At 42.9% G+C, this 22,750-nt stretch overlaps 1 protein-coding gene across 2 annotated transcripts in view; it reads right to left on the minus strand.

The window, feature by feature from the left end:
* Window positions 1-15,629: 15,629 nt before the first annotated feature.
* PARVG (parvin gamma) overlaps window positions 15,630-22,750 on the minus strand; it is a 35,022-nt gene continuing 27,901 nt past the window's right edge. For both annotated transcript variants that reach the window (XM_069968125.1, XM_069968117.1), the window contains exons 11-13: window positions 21,721-21,822; window positions 17,725-17,797; window positions 15,630-16,058 (exon numbers count right to left, since the gene is read on the minus strand). In XM_069968125.1, the coding sequence (XP_069824226.1) occupies window positions 15,973-16,058; window positions 17,725-17,797; window positions 21,721-21,822 (261 nt within the window). In that variant the 3' untranslated portion in view covers window positions 15,630-15,972. The remainder of the gene's footprint in view (window positions 16,059-17,724; window positions 17,798-21,720; window positions 21,823-22,750) is intronic.

Here is a 22,750-nt window from a genome sequence, read left to right on the forward strand (position 1 = left end):
TTTTAAAGTAAATTAAAGTAAATTAAAAATTTCTATAACTTTCTGAAACCAGTTGATTTGAAAGACAAAAAAATGTTGCCGGAGTACCCCTTTAAAATAAATAGGCTGTCATCATAATGCATGGATGTGAAATGTCCTGCAGGGAAGAAACTTTTTCTATAAACCCTAATAATTATACCCTAATATCAACATTTCAAGAACATTTTGTAACATATACTTGACTCCTTCAAGGGGTAATTCAGCATCATAGCTGAGATGCAGTACCACACACAAACTGAGGACAAGAGTGGCGATGTTCCTGGATGGAAGCAGCTATGTTTTTAGAATCCTTGATAAGCTCCCTTAACCACTTCAGTCCAGGCGCCTTATTTATGGAAAGGTCCTAACTAGGTCCTAATATTGATGTCCTAGAGTAACACAGGCAGTCTATTCCGCTAGCGTACCCCTCACTAGGGTATGTGCCTCCTCCCTTTTTGCCTCTTAAAGGGCCGGCATGTGTACCCAAACCTATTCCTAAGCAATCACCACCATTCACCTGCAATAGTCTATCACCAATGGGGGAGATTTATCAAAATGGTGTAAAGTAGACCTGGCTCAGTTGCCCCTAGCAACCAATCAGATTCCACCTTTCATTCCTCACAGACTCTTTGGAAAATGTAAGGAGGAATCTGGTTGGTTGCTAGGGGCAACTGGGCCAATTTCACTTTACACCATGTTTGATAAATCTCCCCCCATTGTGCCTAAGTATTGAGGTTCCTAGTGTTCCTTGGCCTCCCTGTGTCTCTCATATTCGCTGTGTCTGACCTTGGCCTGTATATGACTATAAACCTTTGTTGCCTGTCCTGACCTATTTCCCTGTCTTTGAACTCTGCCAGTCTAGACCTTGGCTCCTACCCAGACTACACTACTCTCCCACCATCCACCACTGTCTCATTGGCCCTGAGGCCAGCCACCACCTATCCCAGGACCACTCCTAGAATTAGTGACCTGTTGACCCTCTGCAGTGAAGTCCAGATTCTCCTACAAGGGTATGAGTGGCCATATATACAAATTATTGAAAGTTCATCCAACAGTTTCCTCTCAACTTTCACAAACACGGCATGCCCAAATGTTTCTTCTATGGGGAGGTGTAAGTCACGGACGAATAACTCTGGCTTCAGCTTATCTCTTCAAGATTAGTGGATTCGGAGTGGTAAAAAAATCCAACACATTCAACCTTTCTTACCACCGATATTATCAGCCAGGAAATAGCCGGTAGGCCACCATACACTATACACAGTCAGACAACTTTAGTCTGGGGTGTATGGGCACCTTTAATTTAAGGGTGAAAACCAGGGACCATTAAAGAAGACCCTGAAAAGTGGCCCATAGTCCAACCAGTTAGTTGGTGAAAAACCGGACCATTAAGACAAGACCATGAAAAGTGGCCCATAGTCCAACCGGTTAGTTGGTGAAAAACCGGACCATTTAGATAAGACCCTGAAAAGTGGCCCATACTCCAACCGGTTAGTTGGTGAAAAACCGGACCATTTAGATAAGACCCTGGAAAGTGGCCCATAGTCCAACTGGTTAGTTGGCCCAGTGGGCCTAATTGTTTCACCTAGTGTAGTTGCTGTTAGGAACATACAATCAGGGAGGATAGGTAGACACAATAGTGAGCCCTAGTGTTAGACCCCCAACTGTCCCTACCTGACCCTAGGTGGTCAGTGACAACTGGACGACGGTCCCTTCCTACACCAGAGTGTACACTGAGACAAACACTGAAGAGTGGTCATACAGAAATGGGTCAGAAAACCAAGTGGGCAAATACAGTACCGAATCAGCAAAAAAACAGGAGGTCCGAAAAGAGCTACCAAGAGGTCAGAGAATCCAAAAACAGCAACTCAGGTAAACTCCAGCCAAATCCAAAGTAGACTTATAGCAAGCAGAGGGCCAGAGGTATTCTTATGTTATATCAGAGTCCTGGTCCAGGGTGTGATTGGACCAGTCCTCTGACATCCAGACCACGCAGATCACAAGCAAGTAAGGAAGAAGTGGTGAAGGTGCTGTCAATCACAACTAGCTTAACCGTCTATAGCCCAGAAACAATCCAATGTACAAAATCGCAGTCAACAGCGCATCCTCTGCCGTACTTTACGGACAGAGACTGGCACTAAAGCCTGCGTGGTCACGGAGGGTGCACGTGCCAATAATTGCAGAAAGTCTATTTTCGTCCTGTCCATCTCTCCAGGACTGACTGTATATAAGTAGTCTGGATGGCAATTGCCCTTGGTAAAAAAAATTCCCTTAATCTGGAGCCCCATGTTCCGAGAAGCCAGCTAATCCCACGCTAATCCTCTGCCCTCCTAGTGTCATGTCCGCCTTTGCCAAGTAGTAACCCCTTTCCAGTGTAATAGAATAGAACTGAATCCCGCAGGGGGAGAAGTCAATAGATGGAGTGTCCGCCAGCATCCCGACTTCTTCTTAAGTAGCATCACATTCATCGCTAACAATGCATTGGCTTTAAGCTGGTAATCTTTAAGAGAAAACAGCTCCATCACCATAGTAACATCATCTCCATTTAAATTGCTCTTCACCTTTTTAGTCTTGCGTTATTCTAAGAATGCCAGCCATACTCCGCCATGCCCCCTCCCCCCTCCCCGTGTCGTGACGCTGCACACCTTCCTGCCATTCTTTCTTTGAGGAGATTGTGTTGCAAAGGGAAGATTATATGGATTTTTTTAATGGACGTGAAAGGGAACGTTCTTCGCTCCTATCTGATACGTTTCTTTTATGTAAAAGCGCAATCCACTGTTACGTATCCACAAAGCCCTAATGCTAACAATGTCACAGAGGGATTAGGATGCTGGGTTTGAAACATCTTGGAGATCAAAAGGTTGGAACTGCATATGTGTGAGAACCGTCCTGCAATTTTAGCCACCTAGTCTGGTATTTTTCTTGGGAAAATTAGATCAAAGAAAGCTTTGACATAGTGTAGTTAGAGGTGTATTCACACACGTTGGCCAAACCAACCAATATATATGGTAGCCTCCAGGTGCAGGCAAGAGGTAGTTGTAGTAGACTTTGTGAAGTGCGAGTAGAGTAGAGTAGAGGAACATCTTGAGGGCCCTGTAGAATGTAGTAGTGTAGCCGGGATAGTGTAGTTGAGGATAGAAGTAACAGAAGAGGAAGATACTTGTACTCATGTGTAGATACTTTGGATCTGACTGCCTTTTGCCCTATAATGTCAGGTTACCCATCCTGCTAGGGTAGTACGAGGTCCCAGGTCCCTGTGGTTGAGCAGACTTTCCAAGACTTTCCAGAACAGCCGTGCCTTACAGTAGGATACGTAGGCTTACATGCTGCTTTGTCCTACTGGGGTCAGTACCTAACCTCAGATATACTGCCTGTGTGTTGCTGAAGATATCTCTGGTGTAGACAAGGTTCTCCTCAGAGGACGCCACTCTCTCCTTAGCTTTCTAGTGCTGCTCGCTACAGTCTCTTAGTCCCTGACAAGGATCCTGGCTTCACTGCAGCAGGGACTGTGCTCTGTCTCTCTCCACCTCTAGTGAGGAAAAACACACAATACACTTTCCTTCATCCCCTGAGTGAGTTACTTTTCCCAGGTGCATAAAGACTTAGTGGCACGCCTGTCCTGGGACACTACACAATGAACAAACAAATAGATTGCAGCGACATCCTCTTCCTCCCCCCTACCTCTCCTCTCCTCCTTATCTTAAATTACCATAGGGAGTGGGAAGCTACAGTTTAATTCAATCAAGTTCTATATTCCTAAATGTCACACATGCATGCATAGTACTGAGAGATATATAAAATATTAAGGACAGTTACAAGGGACCCTGCGGTTTTAGTGCAATCTTTTCCATGAACTCTTGGCTTGCAAGAATTAAGATCAAGTAGTATTTTTCAGAAGGACTCATCAATGTCAATAGACACAACCAGCAGTCTTGCCAATGGTCCCAAGCACAGGAGAACTCTGAAAACTGGGTAAATGTATCAATCCCTATTTGAACTACATTGTCCGCCATCTTGGTTCTCACCGAATTTTAATCTGGAAAGAATTAGAGTGAGGGGTCCCTCTATGGTGACTCTATGGGAACCGTTGTTATTTGCATTACCTGTGTGTAATACCTAATTCCTCCTTTAGAGGCACTGCATTAAAGAAATTACAGACGGTCCTTTCAGCAGGACCTAAGCATAGTGTCGGACTGGGGTATCTGGGGCCCACCAAATCAAATGATCCTAGGGGCCCACCAATAAGGAACCATGTCAGTCAGTGTAAGTGTTGGTTCTAAAGCTGAGGGACCACCGGAGGATTCTCCGGTCCTCTGGTGGGCCAGTCCGGCGCTGCCTAAGTATACTTAGATATTGAAGGCAAAATCTTAGAGATTGAGGGCAAAGTCTTAGAGATTGAGATATGTCTACTGGAGGCCTAAAGAGTCCAATGGCAAGACTGATTGTATAGGGACTAGTAATGAGCGAACTTGCCGAATATTCATGTTTGGCAACGTTCATCCAAGCGCTTGGCATTTACAGAAGATAGATGCCACCCTAGGGAGTCATAGAAACTACTGATACAGTCACAGGGCATAGGCTTTATCCATGTTTTCCTGGCAGCCCTAGGGGGGCATTCAACTTCTCCAGATGCTTAAATGTTGAGTGAATGAACTTAGTTCAGTTGCCAAACCCGAATTGTCAGCAAGCTTGCTCATCAGTACTAGGGACGTAGGGTCTTTGCCCACCCTGGCTCAATATGATTGACAGGTCTTTCCCTATGTACTAAGAGAGAAAGGCCTGTCAATCAAAGTGGGCGGATGAAGGGAAGCCATAAGAGATACTTCATGGTAACCCCAGAGTAGACTTAGTAGTACCATGAATGGGGCCATGCTCTGTAATTATATTTGCATCATTCCTAATGCCTGTGGATAATAACCACGCTCTAAACTCTATGCTCTATCCTATCTCACATGAAATACTGTAGAAAATGACTATTTACCTTCATACCTCTCCGTAATCCCCAAATCTTTCAGAATTTTTCCCTTGGGAAAAACATAATTATTTTGAAGTTGATAGAACGGCGGTACATAGATCTGGAACGGCGCGGAATTACGACCCCCGTCTCAGGCTGAGTATGTTGTTCTGATTTCTATCACGAAAACCAGATTACTGCATTTCTGGGTCTACAAAGGGATTGTGGTCTGTGAGGGTGTAAACTGCTGCTTTATTGGATTTTGATATTATTACAATCTGCTGTATTCGAGGAGGTGAGAAGATCCTAAGCGTGCACGGTCACATCAATTTCTTGCACTCATATGGCAAGCGTTAAACCGGAACCAAATAGGAATGAAGCTGTTCTAGGACCTTTAGAAGATAAGATATTTGCGACGACCCTCCAGGTCTGTACAGGTTTTAGCAGGGCTGGATCCAGGTTTTTGTGGGCCCTCAATCACTTGAGACACAACTAACATACACAAACACACATTATTGATACAGACACTGACTGACTGACAGACACTGACTGACTGATACTGATACTGACTGACTCTTTAATCATATCTCCCCTTAAACGTCTCTTCTCTAAACTAAACAAATGGAGCATCTTAGTTATGAGGAGAGATTAAAAGAATTACATTTGTTTAGTCTGGAGAAGAGACGTTTAAGGGGAGATATGATTAATTTATTTAAATATATAAATGGCCCCTACAAGAAATATGGGGAAAAGATGTTCCAGGTAAAACCCCCTCAAAAGGACAAGGGGGCATTGCCTCCGCCTGGAGAAAAAAAGGTTCAATCTCCGGAGGCGACAAGCCTTCTTTACCATGAGAACTGTGAATCTGTGGAACAGTCTACCACAGGATCTGGTCACAGCAACAACAGTAGAGGGCTTCAAAACAGGGCTAGACAAGTTCTTAGACCAAAATAATATAAATGCATATGTATAGAACCTATCACCCCTCCCCCTTCCCTGTATCCATCCCCTCCTTGGTTGAACTTGATGGACATGTGTCTTTTTTTCAACCGTATTAACTATAACTATATTAACTATATAGTCCACCATGACATTGACCACATGAAAGGATTTCCCTCAGGCAGGGCAAACCTTACATAGGCTCCATAATGAGACCAGGATTGGTTCAACTTAAACCAGTCCTAGGCATTGAAAACTAACTAGACTAGAGACTTTAGTCCTCACTTTAATGCTAAGACTCCCTAAAGACCATGAGGTCTGTGAAAGCTGGGTATTTATACACAGCTGATTACACTAACTCCTCCCCTTTGACTAGAAGATTCTAAGAGGGAATACTATTTGCCTGGAGTTGGCCTAGTTGAATATTTACAACGCATCCCTTGATGCCTTCCGTAAAAAGAGTGACTTTTTTGGTGGATTTTTTAGAGGAATAGGTAGTTCTCTAGTTGGTATGTAGGTAGGTTCTTCCAGTGTTTAGGTCTTTTTTTCATTAGCTATTTGTCTCCAGTAATTTGTTAATTTTCCCCATTAGGTAGGTAGATAATCCACCCATTAGGTAGATGCCCCACCCATAGGTAGGTAGTCCTCCAATTAAGGTAAATAAGCCCTCCAACCTCAATTAGGTGGATCCTCTTGATTGGAAATGTCCCCCATCAGACAAGTCCTCTAATATGTCCCCACCTCTTGTAACATAAAGAAAAATTTCCACACACCATCCCTCTGCGTTGAGAGTGGGCCCTCCAATTCCTCCCCTCCATGCCCTGTCTTCTCTTGCAGGATGGAATGACGCCGTCATTCATGGCCACTAGAAATGGGCCCAACTGGAGCATGCCCGAATCTGATCGTTCAGCAGTTGAAAACCGGTGGCTGAATAAGTTGGATGCAGTACTAGGGAATTCGGGAAAACATAGATACAGCCTATAGCCAAAACGATTTTGAGCCCAGGGCATCCACCATGCTACACCATTAACCCTAAGATATGATCACTAGTTAAAGACTATCCAAAGGCATGAGCTACGAACCTGGCAAGTAGCTAGTAGCCTAATGTGATGACTTACTGGGTTGAACGCAGGGTGGTCTATTGACAAGAGCAAAACGATTGGATTTTTATTGTAGCTAACATATGAGAAAATAAGGTGCATGAGAACATTCTCCAGATCTCCCTAGGATGAGGCTACAAAAATCTGCAAGCTATTAGTATAAAAAATAAAAAGGGAAGCTCTGCAAAAATACAACCATAAAAACGGAAAATCCCCTTTGGATAATAACATATTTCTCGTACTGTGTGTACATTGGCCCATTGGAATACATCACATCCTCCCCACAAAGCAGACACCATCCAGGGTGCGGTGTAGTCCTCGGAGCAAGTGCCTTTTTGGCCTTCGATTGAATGCATTTAAAAGTTATGTACCTGGGATTAGAACTTTAATAGGGTTTGTGTTGGAGAAGCTGCACGGAGCTGGTTAGCCACGAGATCCTCAGAAGATTGCTGAAGAACATTTCTGACGGCTTCGGCCAAGGGAAACATTCTCTCTTCTGCAAAATGAAACAACTTGTGCTAGACTAAAATTTCTTAGACTTGTTGATCTGTTCCATATCAATGATCCATTTTATTCTTGTTCGGATTTTATTCTTTGTTGGGCGTTCGTTCTTTCTGGAAGGGTCATCGTGATAGTATGGAGAAGTCTTTCAAAAACTAATTCTAGATGTTTGAAGAAGGAAAAGAATGGAAAAGTAATACATAAGAGATCCAAACGTTCTATTCATACAGGGGAAGAAATATGAAGCCGTGCTCCGTGTGTATGAACTGTCAGCAGACTTCCTCTTCGACCACCTGGGTGGAAGTGGTGTTGGCCATCAGCATTTGACTAGTACCACGAATGATGCCAGCAGGAGATCATGGAGATAGGACAGTGTTACCCATACCAAGAAACATCTGTAACCAAGTGGCCCACCAAAGGATGTCCCACTGAGCCCATATTCTGTCTCAATAGTTCAACTACTAGAGATGAGCGCAACTGGAGCATGCTCTAGTTGGATCGCTGGACATTTGAATATCGGTGGCTGACAAAGTTGAATGCATCCCTAAGGAGTCATGGAAAACATGCAACATGGATGCAGGCATAGGCCATAAGCAATATCCATATTTTCCCTAGGGCTGCATCCATCCACCAGTATTCAAATGCCAAGTGATCAAACTCGAGCATGCTCAAGTCACACTCATCTCTATCAACTACTCCTTCGGGAGACAACCTGATACACTTTATACTTATGTCGGCCATACTCACCGTTCTTTGGACACTTCAACAAAACATGATGTCGGTGGAGATAGGGGTCAGGCGTAATGAAAAGTCACTGTCTGACCCCTTTGTTAACGGAGAGAAAAGCTGCTACCAGAGAAGTCTGGCTGTGGCTTAACCCTTCCCATAGAGAAGACAGGAACATTTGGCCGCCCTGAACGTTCATGTACAGTATATGGGGAGGACTGGAAAGATAACTGTCGACCAACAGTTATTGAAGGTCTATGGCCACCTTTATTTTTAGCTCACTTCAAATAAAGATAACTAAGTATCTGGGACAACTGTATATTGAATGACTAAATGTTCTGATTAAAGTGAAAACCTCCTTAAAAATGTTGTAAGGTTTGCTCATTTTTAGTTCTATATTGGAAGATGGATAAGCTAAGTGCATGGTCGATATAATCAACACCAGCAGGGTTCTTTGGGCAGTTTTAGGCTGTGTTCACACACAGTATATTTCAGGCAGTATTTGGTCCTCATGTCAGATCCTCATAGCAACCAAAACCAGGAGTGGATTGAAAGCAACGGCTGTTGTATTGAAATAATGGCAGTTATTTAACGTTATATGGCGACCATCCACTCAATTTCAACAGTGTGTGAACAGAGCCTTTCTGTGTTTTTAATCCACTCCTGGTTTTGGTTGCTATGAGGACCTGACATGAGGACCAAATACTGCCTGAAATATACTGTGTGTGAACCCAGCCTTAGAGGGATTCTCCAAGACCGCGCCACACCTGTCCATAGGTTGTATGCCGTACTGCAACTATACTCCCTTCAATTCAATAAATCTGGAGCTCCATTGTTAGACACAACCAGATTAACAGAAAGGGTGAACCATGTTTTTTTCCAACTCTTCTGTGAAGAACAGAAGCCAAGGTCTAACACCTCCACAACATTTTTGGGGGTAGGCATATTACCTATGTCTTGTATGAGGGTGCTTAAGACTCTACTGCCCATTTCTTGTACAAGGATGCCTAAGGTTCCACTGCTCATCTCTCGTAAGAGGGTGCTTAAGTCTCTACTGGCCATCTCTCGTATGAGGGTGCTTAAGGCTCTACTGCCCATCTCTCGTACAAGGGTGGTCAAGGCTCTACTGCCCATCTCTCTTACGAGGGTGCTCAAGGCTCTACTGCCCATCTCTCGTACAAGGGTGCTTAAGTCTCTACTGGCCATCTCTCGTACGAGGGTGCTTAAGGCTCTACTGTCCATCTTTCGTACAAGGATGGTCAAGGCTCTACTGCCCATCTCTCGTACAAGGGTGGTCAAGGCTCTACTGCCCATCTCTCGTACGAGGGTGCTTAAGACTCTACTGGCTATCTCTCGTACTAGGGTGGTCAAGGCTCTACTGCCCATCTCTCGTACGAGGGTGCTTAAGACTCTACTGGCTATCTCTCGTACTAGGGTGGTCAAGGCTCTACTGCCCATCTCTCGTGCGAGGGTGCTTAAGGCTCTACTGTCCATCTCTCGTACAAGGGTGATCAAGGCTCTACTGCCCATCTCTCGTACAAGGGTGGTCAAGGCTCTACTGCCCATCTCTCGTACGAGGGTGCTTAAGGCTCTACTGCCCATCTCTCGTACAAGGGTGGTCAAGGCTCTATTGCCCATCTCTCGTACGAGGGTGCTTAAGGCTCTACTGCCCATCTCTCGTACAAGGGTGGTCAAGGCTCTACTGCCCATCTCTCGTACAAGGGTGGTCAAGGCTCTACTGCCCATCTCGCGTACAAGGGTGCTTAAGGTTCTGCTGCCCATCTCTCATACAAGGGTGGTCAAGGCTCTACTGCCCATCTCTCATATGAGGGTGCTTAAGGCTTTACTTGCTATCTCTCGTACGAGGGTGTTCAAGGCTCTACTGTCCCTGGATAACGGTGTAGTAGCAGCATGGAAAGGGGGGAAAATTAATGATTTGGTGCCCAAGGGGCAATTCAGTAATCTGTAGGACTATAGTCAACAGGGTTAATGGTCTTCTGGTGGAAAAGCTTTATAGGATTCTCGGAGATTCCTCCAAAACCAGACCTAGCACTTGAGAAACCCTAATGGCATCGAGCACGAAAACATAATCACATTCAGAAACTCCCTTCACTTTTAATACGTTTGGACTAGAGAATTCCATATGTTTTCCAGGAGACGTAACGTGATCGTTTTTAACAGGGCTGTAAAAGTCTCAAGTTTTCGACCTGATTTTTCAAGTTCTGAAGTAATATTAGATTGATGTGCCAGAAGCTCTGGTCTCCATTACTGGTCCTGCCAAAGAAAAGACCTCGAAGCTTTTTTTTTTTAACTCCTCGGCCAAAACCCATACACTGCATCCAAGCGGTAATACTGTATAGCAGGAAAAACTTGGAAACCCTATCTTTTTAATGTACTTTGCAGACAGGAAGTGGATTGTATGGTATAGCTTCTACTATAGACAACAAAGGAACCTGATACGACACATGCTCAATAAAACAGGCCCTTCTGGCTGACTGACATCTTGGAAGCATGCAAATACTGGGAAATTATTAAAAGATGTGTTTGTCTTTCAGATTAAGAAATATCACTACTATCTCTGGAAAATAACAGCTACTGCCTACATGACTGCTATGCCCTAAAGAGACGCATATGCTCGGGAAAGTCAACTCTTAGCTGGGTGATGACCTTCTAAAATTATACAATGTACTATACAGTGGCTTATTATAAACTCATTAGTGCAAAGAGGGGGGAAGAGGGAGCCTTATAAGTGTTAAGAATAAGCATTTTTCTCTAATAAGATACATTAAATATGTTTTTATCGATTTATACATTTTCCCAAAAGTTAAGTGACCAATGGCAGTTCTAACTATGTTCTTCCGCTAGTAGGGCTGTCCCCTTCTGCAGACACAAGTCATACATCTTTAAATGGTCACTAGCCTTTTAAAAAAAAAAAAAAAAAACAGCATAAATCAATTCAAAAAATTTAAATAATATATCTTATTAGAGAAAAATGCTTATTCTTATAAGGCTCCCTCATTCCCCCTTAAAAGCATAATTACTAGTAAAAACTTCCAGGATCCATCTCAGGAATGATCAGCTCATTGAAGTATCAGGTTAATGTTGTCTATATGGGGGAGAGATACAGAATGAAGCAGCTGAAAGCTCTCATTCCAGTGCTGTTCTATAATGTCCTCCATGCTGCTTCTGAGTGTGTGTAATAGAAACATAGGGTGGGAGGGTACCCTCTTTTGTGTATGTACAGTGGGAGATATAGCAACTAGTCTCCTGATTCTGATACAGATATAGGAGCTCAGGAACTTTTCTTGTGTCTGTGTGTATAGTGTATAACACCCACACATGAAAAATAGAGATGGAGCCCTGAGGCAGATAGACACACAGAGAAGAAACTGTAAGCTCTAGTAAGTATTTTATCTCATCCGTGTATTGCTTTCACAGCTAACACTGCTCAGTACTGCTCTATAATGTCCTCTGTGGTGCTTCTGCTTCTATAAGTTGTGTTATACACCTAGCTTAGCAAGATATCCTTTTTCGTATAAGTACAATGTATGAGAGACATCCTAACAGCTAGTCTCCTCCTTCTGAGGGCATGCTATAGAGATATAGGGGTGAAAGAGTCCCTATTCTGTGTGTGAAATGTTTAGGAAAGAGTAAAGCAGCTAATCTTCACGTAAGCACAGGAATCAGAAATTGAGCCTGGACACAGAGACAAAAAAAAAAGCAGCTGTAAGCTCTAGTAAGTCTTCTATTTCACTCCAGTGCTGGGTTAACAGCTTACACTGCTCAGTACTGCTTTAAAATGTCATCCATTCAGCCACCTAATGATGGTTTCAGTAGCTTCTTGTTGTGGGTTCCACCTAGTGGCCGTTAAACTCAAAAAAAAATTCCATTTAATTTCCCCTATTCTACAAAAGTAGTTATGTTGTATGAAGGTGCAGGGGTGGAGCCCGCGTAGCCTCCGAAGAACAAAAACAACCAAGGTTTTTCATCGTTGTTACCCAATCAAATAAATAAAGACTTCTGTTTTGTCAGACTGAATTTTAATATAATGGAGAACAGATGGGGACGTCTTCCTCACTGGCATGTGTAGCGTTCCACATGTAAATGTCACGGGTCTATTTTTATTCCCTCAACACGTAAAAATATCCCAGAGCGTTGCGAGGCGCAGGACTGTCTTTTGTCTGCGTTTTATGAACCATGAATGTGAAGTTGATTGTTGTAAGCGGCCGCAGACCTCTCCTGGATTATATGCTGCATTACCCAACAGAATTAAACATGAGCCGCGCTGTCAGGTGCTGGCACAGGATTCATGTTTTCAGTTAAGGAAAATTAACCTTACTGGTCCGGATTTCGGGATGATTGAGATTCTGGAGGATTTTTTCATACAAAATGGGTAATTATCATGGATAACAAGGCAGCGTCCCTTTAAACAATATGTGGGAGGAGCCTTTAACTTTTTGGACTGGTCTTTGGGCTAAGGTCATAAGCGGGGGTGGTCCTACCCCTCCCTTTATAACCTTACCGCACCATTAGTCCTACCTACAGCAATGACCCAGAGTAATGTACTCAGGACCAAAGTAACGTTATCAGGACCATCTCCACCATTTCATTTTAACCTATCCGGCTCTTTTATATATATTTAATGTGCAGTCTGGGGCAAAGGATCCCAAAAATCTAAAGTGGGGAGGGACCCTTTTAAAAGATTTCCTAGCAACAGCTTCACCAACCTTAAAAAATCCCACCAAAAGCTCCACCAACTTACTTAGAGCTCATACAACCTTACTACAGCCCACCAACCATACTACAGCACACCAACCATACTACAGCACACCAACAACTTCACCAACCATACTACAGCCCCCCCCCCAACAGCTCCATCAACCTTACCACAGCCCACCAAGAGCTCCACCAACCTTACCACAGCCCAGCAACCTTACTACAGACCACCAAAAGCTCTACCAACCTTACTACAGCGCAGAAAGAGCTCCACCTACCATACTAAAGCCTGTCAACAGGTCCACAAACCTTACTACAGCCTGCCAATTGCTCCACCAACCTTACCACAGACCACCAAAAGCTCTACCAACCTTACTACAGCGCAGAAAGAGCTCAAACTACCATACTATAGCCCACCAAGAGCTTCACCAACCTTACTACAGACCACCAAAAGCTCTACCAACCTTACTACAGCGCAAAAAGAGCTCCACCTACAATACTATAGCCCACCAACAACTCCACGAACCTTACTACAGACCACCAATTGCTCCATCAACCTTACCACAGCCCACCAAGAGCTCCACCAACCTTACTACAGCCCAGAAACCTTACTTCAGACCACCAAAAGCTCTACCAACCTTACTACAGCGCAGAAAGAGCTCCACCTACCATACTATAGCCTGTCAACAGCCCCACGAACCTTACTACAGCCTGCCAATTGCTCCACCAACCTTACCACAGACCACCAAAAGCTCTACCAACCTTACTACAGCGCAGAAAGAGCTCAAACTACCATACTATAGCCCACCAAGAGCTCCACCAACCTTACTACAGCCCAGCAACCTTACTACAGACCACCAAAAGCTCTACCAACCTTACTACAGCGCAAAAAGAGCTCCACCTTCTATACTATAGCCCACCAACAACTCCACGAACCTTACTACAGACCACCAATTGCTCCATCAACCTTACCACAGCCCACCAAAAGCTCTACCAACCTTACTACAGCGCAGAAAGAGCTCAAACTACCATACTATAGCCCACCAAGAGCTTCACCAACCTTACTACAGACCACCAAAAGCTCTACCAACCTTACTACAGCGCAGAAAGAGCTCAAACTACCATACTATAGCCCACCAAGAGCTTCACCAACCTTACTACAGACCACCAAAAGCTCTACCAACCTTACTACAGCGCAAAAAGAGCTCCACCTACAATACTATAGCCCACCAACAACTCCACGAACCTTACTACAGACCACCAATTGCTCCATCAACCTTACCACAGCCCACCAAGAGCTCCACCAACCTTACTACAGCCCAGCAACCTTACTACAGACCACCAAAAGCTCTACCAACCTTACTACAGCGCAGAAAGAGCTCCACCTACTATATTATAGCCCACCAACAGCTCCACGAACCTTATAGCCCACCAACAGCTCCACGAACGTTACTACAGCCCGCCAATTGCTCTACCAACCTTACTACAGCCAAGCAACAGCTCCACCAATCTACCAGTAGCACCTCCTGCAGCCATACTACATCCCAGCAACAGCTCCACAAATCATACTACAGCCTTGAAACAGCTCCACCAACCTTACTCTAATTTCTCCCCCAACCTTACTACAGACCACTTATTGTTCCACCAAGATTACTACAGCCCACTAACAGCTCTGTCAATTTTACTACAGATCACCAACAGTGCTCTAAACCTCTCTACAGCCTACCAACAGCTCCACCAACCCTACTACATCCCGCCAAGAGCTCCACCAATCTTACTGCAGCCCACCAACAGCTCCACCAATCTTACTACACCCACCATTAGTTCCGCCAACCAAACTACAGCCCTCTAATTGCTCCACCAATCTTACTACAGTCCACTAATTGTTCTACCAACAGCTCCACCAGCCTTACTACAGAACACAATGGGGAAGATTACGCCATCTAGACTAGACAACATCATAATTTTAGCATCTTTAGACACTGTCGTCTAAATTTATATCGCCTATTTGCTGTCTTAGTTTGTCAGAAATTCTGAACAAGATTATAGAAAGCTAACAACATCTTATTAATTTGCTTTCTTAATTAATACAGGAACATGTTTTTCAATCTGGAAATAAAACGGTGTGCTTAAAGGGAACGTGTCACATTAAACATAAAGTCCAATCTGCTATCATCATGTTATAGAGCAGGAAGAGCTGAGTGGATTGATATAATTTTGCCTCAAAAGCATCAGTAGAATTTGTATTTAATTCATTTAAATCTCAGAGTAGGACCGCCCACTGGACTCCTAAGCAAGAAAGTAGAGGCATTTTAATGACTTCTATTAAATCTTTTCCTATATATCTATATATCAATCTGCTCAGCTCCTTCTGCTCTATAACATGGTGCTAGTAGATTGGATAACATTTTTATGGCCTCACTTTCCCTTTAAATGCCTCTTTTATAGCATTAGCTTAGTGTACATCATTGGTTTCCAGCCTAAAGTTGTAGGGTGATAGGGACTCCGCAAGGCCCCACCTAGATCCTATTTATAGCTACTACCCAGTGTCATTTTCTTACCTATTTTTATGATGGGGTGGAGTCTTGTTTTACTCCTATTGGGCGTCAGATCCCAAGAGGCATTATATACATATTTATATATACATTCAAAAACGGCGAGCTTTATCAAGGACACAGTTGGAAGTAAAAAATAGATTTATTCCGCCATAATGCGGCATATTGAGAGGTTCCTGCTGTGCAGCTGCTGTCCTACTTGGTTCAACAGCGAAATTTATTTCTCTGTATCTTCTCCATACGGTTTAGTCTTCGAGTCTGGAACTATATAAACCACCAGCTCATTCATCATCCCGATAAAAACGTCTTTCCGACTCTTCGAGGAAATCATCGTCATCATCTCCCACATGTTTTAGTTAAAGAAAAATTTTAAAAATTGACTTTTTTTTTTTTTTTTTTTAATTTAAAATTAAAAACACATATAAAGACCTCGTCCTGGGCGTTGAGATTCGATCCAGATCCGTCTTTAAGTAGGTTTTGAGGTTTTTTTATGTTTGAGGAACAGGCTGTACAAGACGCGCAGGGTGGTTTTTAAATCTCCGTTCACGATCTCTGGGGACGGGAAGAAAAAGGGAAATTCAGATTAAAAATAACTTTCTAATTCAGGGTAAAATGTCAGCAGACGCCGCCATGATAACTTATCTTATTATGGCAGATTTGCCTTCCTTGGATGATTGTGTACATTGTTATAGGAGATCGCAGTGTGCGGGAAATTCGGAATATTTTATACAGTTCTTATCGGCTGTGAAGGTTGTTCTGTTAACTCTTTAACGCCTTGGGTTGTGCCAGGGGCTTTGATTGAATAAAAATTGGCTGCCCTCCGGAAACAGTCAACAGGCAGGTTGACAAATCTTGTAATCAAGTTGATTTATTAGAATTATAGAATGTGAAGTATCTTGTATCAGTACTTATCAGCTGCTGTATGTCCTGCAGGAAGTGGTGTATTCTCTCCAGTCTAACACAGTGCTCTCTACTGCCACCTCTGTCCATGTCAGGAACTGTCAAGAGCAGGAGAGGTTTTCTATGGGGATTTGCTGCTGCTCTGGACAGTTCCTGACATGGACAGTGGTGGCAGCAGAGCACATTGTGTGAGACTGAGGAGAATACATCACTTCCTGCAGGACATACAGCAGCTGATAAGTACTAAAAGACTTGAGATTTTTTCAATAGAAGTAAATTAGAAATCTCCGGCACTTTCTGGCACCAGTTGATTTGAAAGAGAGAAAAAAAATGCTGAACAACCCATTTAAAGGGGTTTTCCAGAATTAGAAAAACACTCGCAACTGGTCACTTGCCAGATGGTAGAGTGTGACGCCACTTCTGCGGTGGATGGTCGAAGTATAGCTGGTAGAGAAGAAGAGAAGGTTCTCAGTGGTATACAAATCCTAATAAGCAATAACCGTTTGGTTTCCTGCAGCTGTGCAAAACATAAGTGCAGTTACATAGAATAGTGACATCTTGTGGCAAAACTTAGGTACTACTTCATTACCACAGTTACTTGAAGTACAGACTTTTGCGAGGGGTGTAACATACTAGTGGGACACCACACGAAAGTAATACGATAGCCACAAGATATGACATGTCTAGGACCCAAACTTGTATCAAGATTGAGGGCCCCCAGATGGAATACCCCTTTAACTATTCATACCATAAGGTGTCATTGGGGGCCCGTAGTAGAAAAGAGATAGGAATAATATAGAAACAGATCTTTTAACAGTAGTTTGCTGACAGTTTCAAGGAGGTACTCTATATATATATATATATATATATATATATATATATATATATATATATGCCAACAGCAGCTCAATAACAGCTTTCTGGTGGCAGCCGAATGAGTTGTAATACATAGTATATGTAATATGCATTGATGTTAAAGAGAGTTGCATAAACTGTAACTTCTTAATGTAAACTATGTAAAACATTCCATTCAGCTGTTTTCAGCTTTCTGGTCCACTCTGGTGGTCTCAACCAGGTTGGAGGACCCTCGATCTCACAATAGGTCCAGGTCTCTAGAGATGAGAGTATCCCTAGTGCTACAGGGAATCAATGGGTACTCAAAGTACTGAAAAAATACAAATAATATATATTAGGGAAAAAAGATCTGTCAACAGCAGCTTGTTGACAGTTTACAGGAGTCCATTTTTTTATAAATTAATAAATAATTGAAGAAATAAAAAAATTAAACATATTTTTTTTTAATAATGAGAATTCTGACCTGCAGGATCCACAGAGTTCTGTAAGACCCCTCCGTCCGAGAGGAAATCCAGAGCAAGCGAAACATTGTGAAGCTGTAGAAATAAAATTATATGAGAACAACATACACTATAAAATAATAGAAGAGCTAAATAATATACAATATACAATCACCATAACTACATATAGAAATGTCATCCCAGCACAGCTCATGTTGTATGCAGAATAACCATAATGCCAGGTAGATGGTGGCTTCCTAACTCTTCACCCACAGATGATGTTGAGTAGAGAAGGGTCAGGAGTGCTGGATTATTGCCACCCCACCCCTTTATTCTTGGATGGATAAGCCAGCACCAGCTTCTGAGACTACCAGAGTACCAGCCTTGTCATGGCCTAAGGGACAATTCTTCTACAAAGTCTAGCATCATTGCTTCTGGCCTCTTGGCAATCCGAAACCTTTGTGGACCTGTAGTTGAGTTGGGACCTTCTCCAGTCAGTCTGAGTTTAGTACTCTAAACATCACAACTCTGCCCCAACCACACTACCTGTTGTTCCATGTATATTAAAGCTGAAAACTGTTCAAGGCTTCCAAGTATGTTGAAACTTTTCATTGACCTGGATGGATCTCTCCCTAGTCTTGTTCTTCCATTTCCTGATGTCATATGTGGTGTCCCACCACGGGTGTTTCTACTTCGAACACCCCTTGCAAAAACCTGTACTCAAAGCCAAGTGGTAATGAAGTCATGTATAAGTTTTGCCACTAGGTGTCGCTAGTATGTATATTTATGTCTGTATATTGCACAGCTGTAGTGAATCAAGTGTTAATGCTCTGTCTAGGATCTGCACACCAGTGAGAGCAATTCTTCTCCTTTCATCTATCTCTCTCTTTCTCTTTGCACTCTCTTCTCCGCCACTCACAGGAGTTGTTACACACCCTGTAGGAAGTTGTCACATGGGGAGAGGAAGTGTAGACTCACACTTAAGGAGTTCTTCTCTGGTTTTCGAAGCGGCAGGACACACAGACCAGAGTCTCCTGCAGAGTTTAGCCAGGAGCCTTTTCTTGAAAGCAACACTTATCTTTACAATGCAGTGCTAAGCAATTCAAGAGAGGTCAAGTCAGGGATCACCCCAACCCACGCCGTGAACATCTCTAAAAGTGCAGGACGGTACCCTACAGCAGAGAAACTGATCTGGATAGAGCAAAGTTGCTACAAACCTACGTATTCTATCTCGCAATGCAGGTGACACCGGGAAACGCTTGGACACTGGGAATTCCTGGAGGAAAGGCTATGCAAAATAGCTCTTACACCACTTAGGTAAAGTGATGCCGCACATCCTGCTCTGCACTAAAGAGGGGCAACAATCCAGAAACAGCTGTCTATGGGAAGTCTTTCCTTTCTGAGAGATTTTTGGGCTTGGCATAGATCGCCTCATAGATGGAGTGAAACACTGACTTTGCCTAAGTGGTGTGAGAGCGATTTTGCATAACCTTTCTTCAGAGAATTCCTAGCAGAGCATGAATGGCCTTTAAGTCTCCACACGTTTTTATGACGGACTCTTCTTAAGGAGAATCGGTACGTTTTATCATTTGTATATTAACCCCTTAGCGCTCTGGAATTAAGGGGAACTTAAAAACTAATGATAATAAAAAATAAAAAATAATAATAGACTACTGTGCTCCATGGTAGATTTGGTCCTCTTATAAAGTTTTCTTCTCATCTTTTCCTCTAGACGCAATCCCCTCCCCCAGATCGCACTTCACTCGTCCTAATCATTGTAATTACTGACAGGCATCGGTCCCGTCGTTCCATCTACACCGTTCTCCAAAAACTCTTGTAGACTCCTCCAGATAAAGACGTTGTCACTCCCCCTCCCCATTTTGCCTGATTATATGATTTGCAGTCAGGGAACGAGCGGATGACAGCTTGATTCCAGGTTTGACTTCCTCCATCGGCGCTGACAGACAGGAGGAAGCCGAAGAATATTTAGATCCGCACAAATGTTTTGATTTGAGCGACAGAATAAATAAAATGTTTGTTCGGGAAGGCGTCGAGTCAGGAGAATCACAGTCCCCGCCGGAGACTCATGAATCATTCATCAATCAGGTGGAAATATGTAATTTATGTAAATTCCCCTGAAGAAGTCATTGGCGGCGCGCGGATAGTTTGTCTCGGTTTGATGTTGAAGTGCAGTTCCCATATGACAACCTATTGAAGGATTATTTGTTGAGCATTACCTAGATGTGTTCTCGGCAGTGAGATGGTCAGCGGGGATGGGTCTAGGATTGTCCCTTAAAGGGGTGATCCAGGATTAGAATAAGCAAAAACAAGTGCTACAGTCGTCCCCAGGGTTGTTTGTGGTATTGCAACCCGGCTCCATTCACTTCAATGGAACTGAACTGAAATACTGCACAAAAACACACAGGACATGGGGGGGGCGCTGTTTTTGGAACAAAGCAGCTATGTTTCTTGGTCATGTTACCGGCAAAGCTCACAGTCTACTTTTCTCGTATCCCTGAGCTATTAACCCCTTCATACATTCAACTGAGCTCACTCTATATGGAGCTAGAGATAACTCTGATCCCAACTGTTCAACCCTCTGGATGCTGCGGTAAATAACACCCACGGCATCTAGGTGGTTAGATCCTGGGTGCTGCCTCCCCTCTAGGCCTCGCATTATCAGATTATAGTAACCGTTACATTATGCATATTATAGCAGAACTGGCGGCACTATACTGTGCACAGTAGGCGGCACTTTTGAGTACCACAAGTAACATATACATTCGGAAATTGATGAAATGCTGTCACTAGTAGATTATATTCAACCCATTTAAAGGGGAAGTTCCACCAAATTAAAAAAAAAAAAACAAAAAAAAACAGAAAGCCAGGAGGGGTGCGGGAGAATAAGAAAAAATTTATCTATCCTCGTGCCCCGGAGTCCTACTGACAGCCGCCAGTGACCTGCACCTCTCCTAGCTGCAATGTCATGGTCTGGCTGAGCAATTGCCCGCTGAACCAATCAGTGACTGGGGCGGGACACCGACCTAGTCACTGATTGGCTGAGAGGGCAATTGTTCAGCCAAGCTGCTTTGTTGCAGCTGGAAGAGCCGGGTAGGTGACGTACCCAGTTTCCAGCCAAGAATTACTTCCGGGGGCAGTCAGCAGGAACAGTGCAACGGAGGCACAGGGTCAGGTAAGTTACCATTGTTTATTATTTTACCGCATGCCCCTTCTGCCCTCCCCCACCTTCCTCCCTTTTTTAAATTTGGTGGGGCTTCTCATTTAACTGCATGGACCCAGCATAGAGACCTTGCAGACAAATAACCAATACTTTGATAGTCTTAAATGGTCAGTGTAATTTCAAACTATGTTCACACTAATTCCATCTGTGTGATTCCTAACATATTTGTAAATCGTTTTGTTTGCTACAAATGACTCCTAAACCCAGAAACAAAAGTTCTAAGGTTTTGGCCATTTAGGTGTCTCCTTTCTCTGCAATCTGCCGTTCACTGCCTGTTGTTATGGGAATTCTGTCTCTAGTGACAGAAAGATCAAGACAAAACACGAGAAGTGGTGGCGAGGCTTAGCTAGGGCTATGTACAATTTCCCTTTAGTCATATGACTAACTTGACTGCTTAAGACCAGGGCTGCTTTTGTGGTGTTCTCCTTTCCATGTTGTGAACCTTCCTCTCTGGTGCTCTTGGTTTCTTTTCAGCTCAGATTGGCAGCTTGCAAGCTCAGTGCATCAACTTCTCACGGTACAACCCCATTTAAAGATAGATAGATAGATAGATAGATAGATAGATAGATAGATAGATAGATAGGAGATAGATAGATAGATAGATAGATGAGAGAGATGATAGATAGATAGATAGATAGATAGATAGATAGGATATAGATAGATAGATAGATAAATAGATAGATAGGAGATAGATAGATAGGAGATAGATAGATAGATAGATAGATAGATAGATAGATAACATGTGGCCTCTACAGTATGGAGAGATTGCACACTTTACCTTATCCTCCTCTGTCTGTGGTGTCAGGAAAAATGTAGACAGGTTTATAAAAAAGCCTTCAAGTTGCCCGATCAACAGCAGAAGGATAACCCCATCTGCAAACTAAGGAAAAGACAATGAGCATAGTAGTTATATTCTTGTATATAGGGAGCAGTATTATAGTAGTTATATTCTTGTATATAGGAGCAGTATTATAGTAGTTATATTCTTGTATATAGGAGCAGTATTATAGTAGTTATATTCCTGTATATAGGGAGCAGTATTATAGTAGTTATATTCCTTTATATAGGAGCAGTATTATAGTAGTTATATTCTTGTATATAGGAGCAGTATTATAGTAGTTATATTCTTGTATATAGGGAGCAGTATTATAGTAGTTATATTCTTGTATATAGGGGCAGTATTATAGTAGTTATATTCTTGTACATAGGGAGCAGTATTATAGTAGTTATATTCTTGTATATTGGGGCAGTATTATAGTAGTTATATTCTTGTATATAGGGGGCAGTATTATAGTAGTTATATTCTTGTATATAGGGGGCAGTATTATAGTAGTTATATTCCTGTATATAGGAGCAGTATTATAGTAGTTATATTCTTGTATATAGGGAGCAGTATTATAGTAGTTATATTCTTGTATATAGGGGCAGTATTATAGTAGTTATATTCCTGTATATAGGAGCAGTATTATAGTAGTTATATTCTTGTATATAGGGAGCGGTATTATAGTAGTTATATTCTTGTATATAGGGGCAGTACTATAGTAGTTATTGCCACAAAGAGAAAACAGGTAACCAGCACAGCGGTGTATAGTATGTCCTAGTACATGGAGGTGGATATATTGCCGTGTAGGAGTCTACAACCGTATAAAGATGCCGTACTCCCGGGGTGCTCGGAGCAGAGGCTAGCAAAGAGTCAATGATGAGGTAGGAGAAAACAGGTTCCGGCAATCAGACAAATCTTTATTGTGTGAACTTACACATAGCGGGGAGGGGATGGAACAGGGTGCTCAACGCGCCTCTTGCGGCGA

Source organism: Dendropsophus ebraccatus, chromosome 1 (genome assembly GCF_027789765.1).
Source record: "Dendropsophus ebraccatus isolate aDenEbr1 chromosome 1, aDenEbr1.pat, whole genome shotgun sequence".
NCBI lineage: Eukaryota > Metazoa > Chordata > Amphibia > Anura > Hylidae > Dendropsophus > Dendropsophus ebraccatus.